Source organism: Crocodylus porosus, unplaced genomic scaffold (genome assembly GCF_001723895.1).
Source record: "Crocodylus porosus isolate Cpor-Errol unplaced genomic scaffold, CroPor_comp1, whole genome shotgun sequence".
NCBI classification, from domain to species: domain Eukaryota; kingdom Metazoa; phylum Chordata; order Crocodylia; family Crocodylidae; genus Crocodylus; species Crocodylus porosus.
The window spans coordinates 135,363,908-135,379,089 of record NW_017728931.1 but is presented as its reverse complement, the minus strand read 5'-3'; the positions used below and the strand labels follow the sequence as shown (position 1 = coordinate 135,379,089).

Below are 15,182 nucleotides of genomic sequence, written 5' to 3'. Positions count from 1 at the left end.
CTTACTTTCCTAGCGCAAACCTAAGGACACATGTTTGCACACCTCCCTGTTGTATTATGTTCTGTGTTAGTTCCTGGCGAGAACGCCCCCTCGCGTACGACTTCTCCCCAGATACCTTCCTCTTTTGTCTGCTGCCCAACAAAGATGTACACCTTGCTGGGGTCATTTGACCCCAGTACTCTTTCCTGCCATGGCACGGGGTCGGACTAGATGATCTACTCAGGTCCCTTCCGACCCTAGAAACTATGAAACTATGAAAGAAAACGCATCAAATACTGTATTGCAGCGGTTCTCAAACTGTGGCCCGCGGACCACCCCTGGTCCACGAGCTCCATTCAGGGGGTCCACAAAAACGGTTGAAAATATCTGTACTATAAGGTAAGACTACTGATATTAAAATATGAGTTGTGCGCTTTGATTTCTAGAACAAAGAAAAAAGTTTATGAAGTGGTCTACTGAGACCCTTGGCAATTTTCACGCGGTCCATGGGGGGAAAAAAGTTTGAGAACCACTGCTGTAGAAGTCTCCAACTCTTGGATAACGTTCTGCTGCAAGCGGTGATGCTGAAAGGATCAATTCATAGGTTCTAGTAAAGAGCCTCTGCCAACAACCAAATCCAAACACGCCCAGATCTTAAGAATCCTGATTTTGAGACACGAGTATGTCCTTAGCTTTGCGTGTCAGGTTTGCTTCTTATTTAACCTGAGGCCTCTATACACATTCTCAGTTTAAAATCTTGGAGCAAACAGCCAGCACTTTAAAGATGCACTTACACTGTCAGGTGTATAAATAAGCTTCAGGGTAGATGAGCATCAAGATCTTGGTATTAGGTTTTTTACTGAGCCAAAAAAAATGTATTTTACATGGGACTTAAAAAATTAGATTGAATGCTGTGACTATAGAGATGTACCCAGTAATACCAGAAATGAAAGCCAGTCATGAATGTAGATGGCATTTTGACTGGTGACCAAAGATCAAATCCTTTCCCCTTTGAACGTAACGGCAAAGCTACATCGGCATCAGTGGGAACAGCTTTGGTCCTAATTGTATGGCAGATCTGACTTTTGTCATTTCTTTCATGGATAGCAAGTGAATAAGTAGATCAAAATGCAGCCCCTATTGTCTGTGCAGAGATGTCTGCAAAAGCCACATGTCCATAAAGTCACGGGTTAAGGCAAACTGGGTCACTCGCTGACGCTTGGTAGAGAGGGTGTACTTGCAAGGGGTTAAAACTGAAAACTCTTTAAAAAGGTCCCTAAGCCTTCGAATTAAAACTCCTCGATTTTCTCTGATCTGGGCTGGTGGGTCCCATAAAGCCATTCAGCCTTGAACAAGGAAGGAATGAATGGGGGGAGGGGGGGAGAGAGAGATCCTACTGTGAATCCAAAGCCCTAGAAAGAGAGCCTACCCCAGTTCCCTTCAAGTACACAAGCCCTTCGACCGCAGCATCTGTGCACTCCACTGTTCGCAGATAATTCACCAGGCAAACAAAACAGAAATGTCATTTTTTTCTTCCTTCCAAACAGAACAGGAAACTCATTAACAGATTTCTTTTTTCTTTCCTTTTTTTTTTCTTTTTGAAGGTGGGGGGGGGGTATTAACACCAGCTAGGCAAGAGTGAACGCAAACAAGACCCCTATAGGCAGCACAGTGCATTAATGTAAAATATGCCCAGACAACATAACTTGTCAGAGAGGATTATTTCTGCTTAGTGAATCTGCAGGGGCCCCTTTGCTCCACCACTCAGCGTCTGACTAGAGAGAGAAAGAGTAGCCATTAGTGAGTAGCTACTGTGGCATTGATGTTTGAGCGCACTTCTGAACTGGCTTTTGTTGAGAATATCAGTGCAGAAAGCATGCGCTGTCCCAAATCTGCTGTTACTATGAGAAATGAGGAGCTGCTTTTAAGGTACGTTGTTGTCTCCTTTGTTTTATCGGGTGCTGTCTAGTTGCTTAGGCCCGCTGCAACTATAATCGTGCTGTGTGTTAAGTAGTTTCCCTATTTAAAGAAAAAGACCGAGCAGCATTTCCAGTAGTTAGAATCGTACGTAACATGCATGATGCCAAATGTACTGAGAGAGTGGGCAACAAAAATGGGGAAAGAAATCTGAAAGCTGGTGTTTCTTTTCTCAGCTCCTTTGCAATATTTCTGCCTGCTTCATTCTTATGCGTTGGGCATGGAATAAGCATGGAAAAAGGGCTAAGGGAGACTCCATATTAGAGCTAGTGCCCTAAATACTACTTTAATTTTCACTTAACCTATGTAAACAGTCATTAGTGTTCTTCCTAGTCTTGATCTCTTGAAGATGTTCAAAAAATGTACATATGCATGCATGCATTGGGGGGGGATGCGTGTGTGTGTGTGTGTGTGTGTATATATATTCTTTACGTTCCACCGCGTAGCAGTGAGCAAACAGCGGCTACTCTTTTCAGAGCAAGAGAGAGAGACACACACACACATACACGCGCGCGCGCACACGCACACACACACACAATTATGCTAGAATTGGCACCCTGCTTTGAAAAATGTAGTCTTTTGTTTATTTGCTAGCAGACATTGTAGCGTTGAATACATCTTTTGGTCTGACAATGGGACAGCCGAACAATGGTGCTGTCAAACTAGCTTAATGTATGTCTGCTGCTGGGTTTTTTTTTTCTTTTTCAGCCCCGTTTTTATTTCCTCTAATCTTGTTTGTATAGACTGTAGAGTATGAAGTGTTTCAGTGTTGGTTGTTTATGAGGGGGTTTTTTAATTTGATATCCACTGTTAATAGTGGGGGCTTGCAGCTTATAATTAATGTGTATTGCATTAAGTTGGAGATTTATTACTAAGCTCTTCTTTAACTATAGAAAGAAAACTTACTTATTTTTTGAATGCTTATAATATTGGGGTCAAGGTAACAAACATGAGGTGGCCAGACATACCCTTGCAATATTTTATGCCTGATAATTTCAACTTTGACAGCTGTTTAGTAGATCCTGTTTTTAATTTTGTTTCAGTAATGCAAACAGCTGCAAAAATGATAAAGCAGACCATGATACTCAGGACACTTCCTACATTAGGTGAAGCAAAATAATATACCTGGATAATTCCTGTCCTGAAAGCCAACATTTTGTGTGTGTGTAGCAGTTCTTAAATTATTCACCCCTTTAGAAAGACCTCATTTAAGATCATACTATTGACAGATTTTTTTTTTTTTTTTTTATCATTGTTGTTGATTTCGACATAGTCTGGTAAAATGCAGTGTTAGGAAGAGAAAAACTCAGTAACCAAGCTTGCCAGAAGCTTTGAGTTGTTTCCTAGGACAATGGCATGTACCTTAAATAAGAATGATGTGTCATTGATAGTCTGGAGTTTCTGCAACTCTTTGAATCTTTCAACACTTTACAGAATAAAGAAATATAGCAGTATCTTGTGGCTATAATAAAGATAATCACCTAGTTGATTTTACTAAAAGAAAAGGACATTACTTAGTGTTTCACTTTTTTATTTGGGGGGAAAAAAGCCTTGCAGGATTTGTTTTTAGTTACTGTATTCTGCTACATTCATTTTTATTTTTTTTTTAAGTGTACTGTATAAAGGAGAAGATACGATTTCTTTATAAAATAGAAGTTAGAGATATGTAGCTGCAAGAGAGGGCTCCAGACAGCACACAGTCAACAGAATTGTTTTACTGGAACAATTCAGGGTGCCCCATTTGCCCTTAACTAGAGATAATACAAGATGAACAGAGCACAGGGTGGGTTCATACCAATAAAAAGCACTCATCTGAAAATTTAAAAATAGAGACTATGAAATATTAAATTGTTCCAGTGTGATGCACGTTGCCTGCAGACAGTATAAAAGTCTGGTGTTTAATATGATGAGAACATGCTACGATCCTTTCTTCTACATCTTAGAGGAACTTTTTTTTTCTTGTAGACAGGTGCTAACTAGTTCTCACGCAGCTGCTACTTGCCATATAGCTCTCCTATACCATATAGCTTGGGGTGAGCTCTCTTTTATCGGGTTACCCTGCTTTACACACTGTATTCTAGCAGCTGCTTTTATCATGGTCCCTTCTGATGATCTGGCAAGGAAGAGTGTGAGTAGCTTAGTCCACTTGCATGGAAATAGTCCTTTAACAATCACATACAGCAGGGTGCTCACGACGTGAGAGGAGAGCCGTTCTTGTAGCAGGTGTAGCTATCACCTGTACAGCATATTTTCCCTTCCTCACCTGATGGATGGCTCTGTGTTGCCAACCTGTTTCTGAACCCACAAATTTGAACCAAGCTGCCAGCAGTGCAGTGCTTGGCCTATTTTTGTGATGCTAAAGATGAAATGCAAGGAAAATGAGAAGTGGTGTTTCATTCAGGTCCAGCGCTGTGTGCACATGTTAAAACTGACGGTGAAACTTGCATTGCAAAATGTTTTTCTTTAATGGGTACTGAATGGTTTAGGGCTCTTCCAGTTTTGTTTTGTTTTTTAACGTCTTGGACTGTTAAAGCATTTCTCAGAGCCATGTCATTTTTAAGCAGTGAGGTTTAATCTGGTATTTGGGATCAGAAGAATGTGCAAGTTGGGTCTCCTGCAATATTATTTTAGATGGCCTTAGCTTTCTTTCCCTAATGTGAACAGGTGAGATTCAAAGAGCAGTGTGGTGCTGAGAAGTTGGTAAACTTGTCAACATCTGTTTCCATAACAGTGATAAGAGAGCTAATTCAGAAACTGCAGTGAGGAGTTATTTGTTCCTGCAATGACCAGGTGCAATGCCAAAAAGAATTACCGTTCTTAGCAGAGCTAGACTACTATGGGTGCTGAGATGGAAAATGGCTTTCAATATTGCTGTAGGAAAACTGTGGCTCAAATGTATTTGCTTATTAATGTGGAGTCTTTGTCTATATTTTCTTCAGATTAATGAACTACAGTCTGTAACATCAATGTGTTAATATTCTCTTTGTTAAATTAGAATAAAATTGAAGTGTTTCTGTTATCAAATTTAAGTATATAAGATTGCAAACTGTACCTTTGGGGCTGAAAAACAAAGGAGAACATTCAATTAATATTCATATCTAGAACTTTTACGGCAAGTGTAGATTGTGCTTGAATACTTAAGGAGTCATTCAGGAGTGAATCAATACTAATTATTGTAATCAGGAGGGTTAATTAGCTGAAGATGCTGCTGATGGAAAGTTCACTGCTTACAGTCTTGAAAACACCTAAGCTGATGAAATCTGAAAGCAAGATACCTAAGAGGACTTTATGCAGAGAGGTTTGGCTTTCCTTTGGCATTTGAGGGGCTGACTCTCTCAAATGAGAAAATATGGCTTGTGTTTTTTGCATTTTATAAATACTGAGGAAATTGCAGGTAACTGAGTCTCCCTTGAAGAGGTTTTCTGCATTAGTTTTGAATCGAATGCAGCACCATTTCAAGTAACCTGCAATGTCTCAGTAGCATTCATTTGTAGATTACCATAAATTAATATGGATAATCCTTTGGGTTTGAAATCTAGCTTCAGCGCCTTTCTTGGGCATCACTATCCTTTACCAGTCTATTTTAATTTTAATTTTTCTTAACTATATAGTTAGGCAACTTAGAAACCTTTTTTTCACATTTGACTACTGTGTCCTCTGAGTTCCCAGTCACTTCTGTGCTGTAGGAAAGTATTCAGCTTTACCTAATGCAAAGGACAGCTTTTGAATTAGCAATTTGTTAGCATTTAAGTTAGGTGAGATGGGATAAAAATGAAGAGAGGAGGAGAGTGATAGCAGTGAAGAGTGGCAGCGTCTCTTAAAGTCGACATCATTGAATTCAAGAAGAATTTAGTTATTTAAAGCTTTTTTCACAAGTGGAGGCTGAGAGGGGTTGGGGTTTTTTTTCTTTTTGTATCTGTTAAGATTGCAGCCCAAATGAATCCCTAGATGTTTATGTGAGCACACTGTCAAAAAAAAAAATAGTAAAGTGGTGTTTTTAGAAGGGTGAAATTCTGTTTCAAAACACATCACTCTTTGCTCTCTAATGTCATTAGAGATTATCACATACAGGTGCTATTTATCTTTGCAACTGCTTTCCTATGACTGTTTTACTGCTTCCAACACATTTACTTGTATGTCAGCCGTATAAAAGGTAACTGAAAATGGCAGCTGTTGAGAAAGCATGTCGCCATGCCTGGAATGACATGCATTATCAGGGCAGCATGAGCTGCTGGCACTACAGCCCATTTCTACTTGACCTGTCGAATGATTGGCTGCCTGGGATAGTGATGAATCACTAGAGTTTATGAAACAGGACTGCTGGCATTCCCACAGAGGAAGTAAAAACTGGAATTTTCCTCTAACACTATTGTCATGGCAAAACTACAGCTTCGTGCATTCCTTTTGTTGTTTATCCCACAGCTAGAGCAAATGTGTCAATTAAATCCATTTTAATGCTCTCCTTGGCAAGTCCAGCATCATCCCCAAGGTGAACTGAATAGAGTGGACAAGAGTGAAACCCCAGATACAAATACTCTGTAATACTGGAAGAGTTTGTAATTGGGACCAAATTGTAAGGATCACCCATATTTGCATTACTGCTATCCACAGAGAAGGCCAGAATGATATACACATATAGGTGTCTATCGATCTATCTATCTGTTTTCTAGTTTCCTAGCAAATGTCTTCATTTTTGTCTGGTCTGAAGGTCATGCAGCCATTGCAAGGTGGGACATACGATGCATCTTTGCAGTTACGGTACACAGGTAAATGTGGCACTCACAGTTTTGTGCTTACTCATGATATATTCGGTTTCTGTGTAGCGCCTGAAATATTATAACTTAAAACCACACTGCTTGATTATATTCTTGTGGTATTTGATTTACTAGTATTAGATTGACACATTAAGTCACTATCTGCCCTGCGAGAATACAGCCCCGTAAAACACTGCTTGTATTTCAGGTCAGTGCTTTTGTTTTGGGGGGGACAGAGCGGGGTTTCCGTGTGCAATGTTGAGAGTGTGGTATGTAGCACTGGCAAGGAAGTCTGAGCTTTAGTCTACCTACTGTTAAACATTTTGTCGCAAGGCTGCGGATAGATTTATTTTTTTCTTTAATGACTATTTAAATGTAGGACATGTGGGCAAATAAAAACAACTCCTGCAGTCCCATTTGGGAAAAGAAGCTGCATCTGGCTTTGCCATCCCTACTTAAGCTGATCATCACTTGCGCTGGGAAGAAATTTGCACATTATTCACCAGTTGACTTTGTTTTCATGTTCTTCTGAATACTTCGACAATTGTGGCTCTTCGTGACATGATGCCTCCTAAATGTACGCTTCATTATTTGACCCACAGCCTGCGGGCCATCTTCCTAAATTTCAGTAGAGTCCTAGGGATAACTTCTACAAGTCAGGCAGTGGCTGGTCTCTCAAACAGCATGTGTGACCTTCACATGAGTGAGGCATGAATACTGTACTCACTGTGGCATGCTCCCTTGATAGCAGATTGTCTTTAAGAGCAGCCTTTGAGAATCCTAGGCCATAATCTGCCCATAGTAGGTAAGCAATGGTTGAAAGTGGAGGGAGGGGAGGAGAGGAAAGAGCCCAAAATGAAGGGTGGGTGACTGTAGAAATGTATTACACCTCCCAAAGTAATGGATAAAGCAACCTGAAGGCGTGAGGCTGGTTGCACAGTGAAATATCGGTAGCACATGCTCTGTAAGCTCCTGCCGCCTATTGCAATGCAGAATTAAGTTCTTTCAAAAAGGAAATGATGCGAGTGATCAGAAAATCTGAGGGCTGTTTTGTTTTTTTTTTTTTGCTTTCTCACAAACTTCACTTCATCAGTAAAAGTCCCAGGGGTTTTACTTCCTCCGCACCTCTCCCCAAAACTAGGTATTTTCAACCAAACTCTGGTGAAAAAGCTCACTCTAGAATTTGCCTGCATCATTTCAGCCCACAGTTAATTTTAACAAGAGAGTTACATAACCCCTTTAAAAATAACAAAATACTAACAGCCCCTGAACTGCGGCAGGAACATGAGGTGTTCTGCAATGCTGCTCCAATGAATCATACAAAGAGATTGCTCTGAGCAAACCTGGTGCAGCCCCATCAAATTCAGGGGACCCCAAAACGTGCCAGTTAAAGTTGACCGGAGGATTTCCAGTGCAGTATTTTTAATGAGAAACTGCCAGTTTGACAAAAATGAAATGTTTAATGGGAATGAATCGATGCAGTCAGTTTAGACGATACGTTCCGATACAATCAAAACAGAATATTTCAACTTCATCTAACTGAAAAATTGTTGCAGTTGAGTAAGATCAAACAAAACAGTTCGGAAATACACTGTTGTATGAACACTTCTAAGATTTTTGGAGGCGGGGAATGACGTTACAAAATCTTGGATTTTACCAAGGATCGGGATTTCAATTTTTGTTAACTAGTAATCTCACCAGCAAAAGGTTTTAATATGCAAATGAAATTCAAAGAGGGGGGGAAAAAAAGAGTCTAGGTGCTTTATTAGAAAACTAATGGATGGAACATGGGTTTTCTGTAGAAATCTATTGCAGTTTTTTGTAGTCCATGCCTTTCACTGCTGTTGTCTTAGACCTACTGGACTTGTCTGTTAGAAGAAGGGTGTTGAACACCGGCAGATATTAGTACCATATAACCAAGGATCCAAGTACCTGCTAAGCATTTCATAAAGACCAAGGAAACTTTCTAACTCACCGAGCTTCTAACTTGTGTGTGGTGACAGCTTCAACCTTTGGTAGCAACTAATGATATTAAGAGATATAGTAAGGTCATATGGTAACAGGTTGCTTAGAAGTACGTAGTGGCATTTTAAACATTTGAACATTTACATTTTAAAATTCCCCATCCTACGTGCACTGTCTTTTCCTCTTCTCTCGCTGATTCTACCCCACACTTTCACTCTTACTTTCTCCATTCACCCACTGCCCATTTTAGCCCTCACCCTGCACCTACCTATTGATTTAGTCTTTAGCTGGATCCAGTCCTTGCCCACTAGCTACAATCATCCCCAACAAGCCAATCTCCCAGCAGGACCAAATAGCCCAACTTCTGAAAATTGTAGGTGATCATGGAGCTTCTCATGCTTCGTGATGCTGCTAGCAGTTGTGGCTGTTTCTCTTCTCCGAGGGGAAGTACAGGGACTTCTGTTCATGTTGGAGAGAGCTGGCTCCTGTGAGAGACCCAGACAAATGACTCCTCCCCGAGCCAGCTACCAAAGAATTGTTCCATCTCACTTGGGAATAATCTAATACCCAAATCCAACAATGATAAAGTGGTATCATATGTTCCTTTTCTGACATTGTCTGGAAAGGAGGCGTTTTGCTGCATGAATAGAGCAGCTGTTGTCTAGTGGAACTGCCCAGTTGGAAGGAGAGTCCAGATTTTCCCCCGGATAGATGGTAGCTGTTAGGTTTGCCGTTGCTGGACTCGTTCCATACCACTTTTGCAGTGGGAAATAAAATGGGTAGACAAGGACTGGATGAATGTTTGACTGAGCTGGGAGTGAAAGAGACAGGAGCCTTAAAATCGTACACACCAAACGGTACACAAATACAGACTCTCCATGTCAGGAGAGTGGTGCTCTTCTAGTATGTCTAAATTAATGAAAGGATGTTGGGGCCTGATTCTGATAACCACGATATCTAAACAGCACTTCTTACTAAGTAAAGTTGCATTAAGCCCCTGGACCCACTATATTGCTTTGGTCATCGACTCTATTCAGCATGGCACATTTGTCAGGCTGGGCCCTCTGTTTGCATGGCTGACAATTGTAAATGTTTGCACGACCAACTTGAGTTGGATGTTTTTGGGAAGCAAAATGTTTTTTAAAGCCCTCCTTAAGACATAGCATGGGCTGTTAATAATGCCTGCCTTTTGCAACAGAAAAGTTGCCTAATTGTTTCAGGAAAGATTGAGGTATTATTCAACACATGGAACAAAGACCTTATACCCACAGACTGATGAAATCACCTTTTCACTGGTATAAAACAGGAAAAGAAGAGTGAGTGGGAAGTTTTACTATAGCAACCGAGTTTACATAATATCATTATGTTTTGAATGAGGGCTCTAGAAATACTTAATTCAAGGTACCTTTTCTCTATACTAATTTTAACTGACATTTATTTCTGCAAATCACTAATTAAGATGCAACAGCCCAGAGATTAAGACAAAAAAACTCACAAGTACCTACAGTTTATCGGCATTTAAAATACATTGGCTAGACCCAATGAAAAATTCCCCCTCTTTAAAGCTGCCGTCATCTGTAAGCACTTTAAAAAAAATAATAAAAAAACTAGAAACACTTACAACATTTTAATTTAAAATATGACGAGGGGAAGATGTGTTAGATAATGGCTTGAAATGAAGAGAAAGCCTCGGAGGCAAAGAAAAATCCTTGAAATGAAATATAGGGTCAGAGGCTGGAAGATTTTTACTCTGCAAGTAGTTCTGGCTCCTGAAGGAAGTCTCATTAAAATGAGCAACTTGCTCAAAGGAGTAACCGTTTTCCAGATGGGGCCCTTTTGATTGTGCCACACGCAGAAATAATTGTCTAGCTTTGGGATGGCCCTGTTAAGCTGCAGAGGTAACATTTTTTTTCCATAATTCTCAGTAATATTATGGAGAAGAGAAGACCCTTTGCTTGCAGTGTTATAGCAAGCAAAGGGTCTCTTATCTTGATGCCTGTTTCTTTCCTTCCCTGTCCCTCCAGAAGTCTGCTCCTCCGTTCGCTGGGAGCCAGGTACTCGCAAGTCCCTCTACAAGATGAAAGAATTAATTATCTGCTGCTATGCATACTGCTACTTTCTAGCCTGTGCTGTGTGGCACGGATATTTCTTTCTGAAATGTAGTGAACATTTCATTTGCATGCTGTGGAGTTGCTGGGGCCCGATGCTTATCTCCTTTACATCAGTGGAAATATGCAGCCGTTCCACTGAAGTCACTTGAGGCTGCTCCAGGTTTACATCCCTGCAACTGAGATTCGAGGCAGCCTCCTTGTTTCTGTGAGCAGCTTGCTTTGATGCCAGAGATAAGCTGCCAGAGAGCAGCTCTCATTGGCGTAGAAGGGGAATAAAGTAGTATATTTGAACTCTCCTCACACTGCCTTGCAGGCTTTCTATGAAATGAAGTCATTCAGAAACTTTCCCTTGAAGTGCTTCCAAGAGGAGCATTTCCTTTGTTCAATAATGGATGGGAAGTTGATTAAAAGAATGACAATTAGGTAAGGTGTAAAGGGTGGGGGGGACACCATGAGATGTATGCGAGATTTGATTGTCAACAGGAGGGAGAGGGGTCTCTGCTTGATTTCTCACAGCCCGAATCAGAAGCCCAGGCAGTGATGTCAGCAGTGAGCTCATACACGCGAAAGTGGCCTAACACGCAGCTATCGTCTTCCTTCCATTTCCCTTGTGTGTGGGCTCCTATAAAGAGATGTTTTTAAAAGGCCAGGATGCTATAGACTGTATATAGCACTTCACAGACTCAAAGAGCTGTACCAAGAGTGTGACTAATCTGGAAGGCCGAGGTGAATTAGTATTTTTCTGCCTTGTTTTACATATGGAAAAGCTGAAGCAGAATGAGCCGAAGGATGTCTATGACAACAGGAAGTCCACGAACCTTAACCGCCTCCTCTGCAGTCAAGGCGAGTTGGATGGGAGCCTGAATCGGAGGTAGGACTAGGGCCCAAGAATGACTGTGTTCCAGCAGAAACGGCACCAGCCAAAAGCAGCAGCTTAATTTCACGACCAAACCAGTCAATAACGCCAAGCTCCAAAAGACAGTGCTGCATCTATCATTGATTTCGCTCTCTTGGCATGAGTCCAATCTCATTCATTATTTTACCCCAATATTTTTTTTTCACTGTGCATTGGCAACAAGGCGAAGCGTTTTATTTAGTTTAACTCAACCACATTTCTTAATATTTCATGAAAAGTTGTTTTAGTGCACAGGGATTGATCGCAGAAACGGAGTCGGTGTTTGCAACAAGAGGACTGCAGTGTAAATACTATAAACACGAATATTTCTTCTTTTTTTTTTTCCCCCCCACTGACACTCTGAATTGTGCAATGAGTGGATATGCAGGCATCACGTTATTTATGTTGGGGAACCAAACTGTTCAAATGCAGATTTCCATCCAGATTCTCCCCCTCCCTCCATGCACGTCTCTGGATTCACGTGTCCGTATCCTTCATAGAGCTGGCTTCCTTTTGTATTTGACCCTGGTCATGCCTCTAACTTTTAAATGGCAAAAGCAAATGTGCTTTGAAAAGTGTGTTACACTATAGTTGTTAAATAAAGCAATAACCTATGCACTTGTAATGCTTTCTCTATGACCTACTTACATACTACTTCACCCTCCTTATAGTATGATTAAAAGCTGCTTTGAATCCACTATTCCCTCAAGGGATTTGAGGCTAGAATTTAACAAACTGCTGAGAAGGCTTAAGTCAGTAAGAGGGCTTCCCTACAGCTTCTTCCAGCTAATTCACATGTAATTAAAAAGAAAATAAATATTTCAAAAGAACATATGTTTTAATGAAGCATTTTTACGCATTCATACCTTGCAAAACAGGACAAATGTCTACAATTCTTCTATTCCACGTGTACTTTTGGGGCAAAATTATTTGTGATTTCCCCCCCACACACACCCTCCCCTTTTTGTGCAAGTCATAGATTTATTTATTCGGCGAACATGTGGGAAAGTCTTTATTCATTAGAACAGCGTTTCTCCTGAATGACCCATGTAGATTTAAGGAAGGTTAGGAGCCTGTATATTATGGCCCAGTTTTCCAGTTAGGACTGCTGTGTGATGGGGAGCATGTGTCAGACCATGAAGGGTCAAAAGGGGGTGGAGACGTCTACTTAAAAGGATAACCTCATCCTCCCCGAGCGCTCTGCCTGCTTCCTCCAGGCTAAAGCCTACCCGTTCTGCAGTGGCAAGATTTTGAAATTGAAAGTTAATCCAACTCTACTTTAGGCTGGATTAACCACTATAGAGGCCCCAAATCAAAAGCCAGGTGGCTGCATCCAGCTGGAGAAAGTCATACTGGCTTTCCCTCATTTCTGCTTCACACACATTCTCTCTCGACTGTAAGGGTTCATTGCCAGATAATGGGATGATGGGTGAAAGTATGAGAACCTGGATAGGTCCGATACCAGGTGTTGTGATTTTGTTTTGCGCACTACTACGAAGTGTGCAGATGTGATGGTGGTGGTAGGAGATCCTATAGGTGCCATGTAGGTATCTGTTCAGATCTGTGATTCTCCTCTGTGGATTATGTTGAGGTTTAGGTGAGCCTTCTCTTTCTTTAGACTTGCAAAGTAGGCAAAAACGCCAGCAGCCTGCGGGGTTTTCTTTTCTGTCAACTATTTAGCATGGCATAATATCTTAAACAGTGAAATAATCGAGGCGCTTAAAAACCAGCCCACTCTGTTGCATATTAGCAAGTCGATTCTTTTCTATGTAAAACTTAAATGAATCTTGGCCTCATAAACCGTGTGTTTATATATTGCGGGAATACATTTCTGGATAACGGTTCAAATGCTCTGGATTAAATGTAGTAGTCTTTGTTTATTAATGTTGTTTTCACATGCTGATCCTCAGTAATATCAGATATTGTGAAATTTGAGAGAGACTCATGAGAAAAGACAATATAAATAACAAGTTGGCTAATGTCCTCGGATCACCCAGTGATTGCTGTAACTATGTGAGCAATTCTTCTGCCTAGATATGCATTATATTGAAGCAAATATAGGGATTGTGTGTGTGTGTGTGTGTGTGTGTGTGTGTGTGTGTTTATGCCTGTCTTCATTTGTTGGCTGACTTGAACTCCAGATACATCAGTGGTGGATTTTTGATTTTAGAAAATTTATATAAAAAATAATTACCATTTTTGTTTAAAAAAAAAAACAACCTTTTTTTTGGCTGGCAGAGGGGTATTTTTATTCTCCAGATTCCTATGCGCTGGTACCATAAACTCAAAATCGGACTCAGTGCATGATAAAGCTTAGATGTAGAGCTCCAAGGTGGTAGAGACTTTAATGAGAACTTATTTTTTTCTGCTGTTTCAATACTAATGCTCCGGGTTCACAAGGTAATTATGTCTTTTCACCAAAAAGTGTCAATGTAATCATCTTTCTGTGTACATCAATGAGATGTTTGTGCTCTTACTAATTTCAGGCAGGTCACTTTTTAACAACAGCCTTATTAGCAATATGAAGATTAATGTCTACATGGAATTATGCATTGTCCTGATGTAATATAATTGCGTGCATTTGCAGACAGTCATATGTGTAACCACCACTGATCGTTCATATACTTGCCGGTGTTGTGACGAGCATTTGTTTTAATATTAAATTGGCATGTATTTAGTTAACGCATTTACTTTGCAAAGTTTAGTCAGCCTGCTCAATTTGGCATAGAAACGACAGATGGAAATGAAAGTGGAACTAGGGTGTAACAAGTTATCGGGTTTTCGAACTGTGTTGTAAAGCCTCGATTGCTGCTTGGAAAACAGGAGGTTAAAGAGTCGGTGCTACTGCACTGTATTTGTCAGCGGAGTAATGGATTGCACAGAAGATTTCCTTGTTTTCCCATCACCGGATAAGGTTCTCTCTCCTGCATGCATTTTCCGAGCCATTGTGAATACCTACGGGGGTGCATGGGTTAAACTCTAGCTGCAGTGGGAAAGGAGCTCCGCCTCCCGTTTCAGCACCTGGTGCTCTATAGACAGTTGCCTCAGCAGTAGATTTCAGAGGGGATTGGAGGAAAACAAGAGGGGGAGAGAATGTGACAACTGCCGACTCTGGCTGCTGCCTTGGGGAGGCCTCCTGCACCTGTCCCTGCCTGTCTCTTGGCCAGCACAGTTGTTGAATCAGACAAGCATAGAAACATTCTTATTTGCCAGACCAGAACGGTGTGCACAGAAAAGAACATGACTTCTTCATTCAAGCTGGATTTTCTCCCGGAGATGATGGTTGATAGCCGTTTGCTAGTTTCTGATAGAATGTAAGTAGAGATTCAGTTGCCTGACAGCATCCAGATAGAAAACGGAGCTCCTCGGTAGCTAGTCACGGTGCTTGTTTGACATTTGTGTTTCTTAGAGGTTTGGCCATATAAACAAAGCGCTGGGTTTGTCTCTGACTTGCTGCTGGAAGTGTCTGTCAGGAGTGTCTATGGGGTTTTTTTGTATTGG

General features: G+C 40.9%; 1 protein-coding gene across 16 annotated transcripts in view; it reads left to right on the top strand.

The window, feature by feature from the left end:
* CELF2 (CUGBP, Elav-like family member 2) overlaps positions 1 to 15,182 on the top strand; it is a 777,369-nt gene that overhangs the window by 456,391 nt on the left and 305,796 nt on the right. For 2 of the 16 annotated variants that reach the window (XM_019543718.1, XM_019543720.1), the window contains exon 1: positions 1,720 to 1,908. The exons of 3 other annotated variants lie outside the window; for them this stretch is intronic. In XM_019543718.1, coding sequence (XP_019399263.1) covers positions 1,802 to 1,908 — 107 coding nt within the window. In that variant the 5' untranslated portion in view covers positions 1,720 to 1,801. Of the gene's footprint in view, positions 1 to 1,717; positions 1,909 to 14,739; positions 14,996 to 15,182 lie in introns of those variants that run through there. 11 more of the 16 variants (XM_019543730.1, XM_019543731.1, XM_019543719.1 and 8 more) reach the window with 10 other exon arrangements.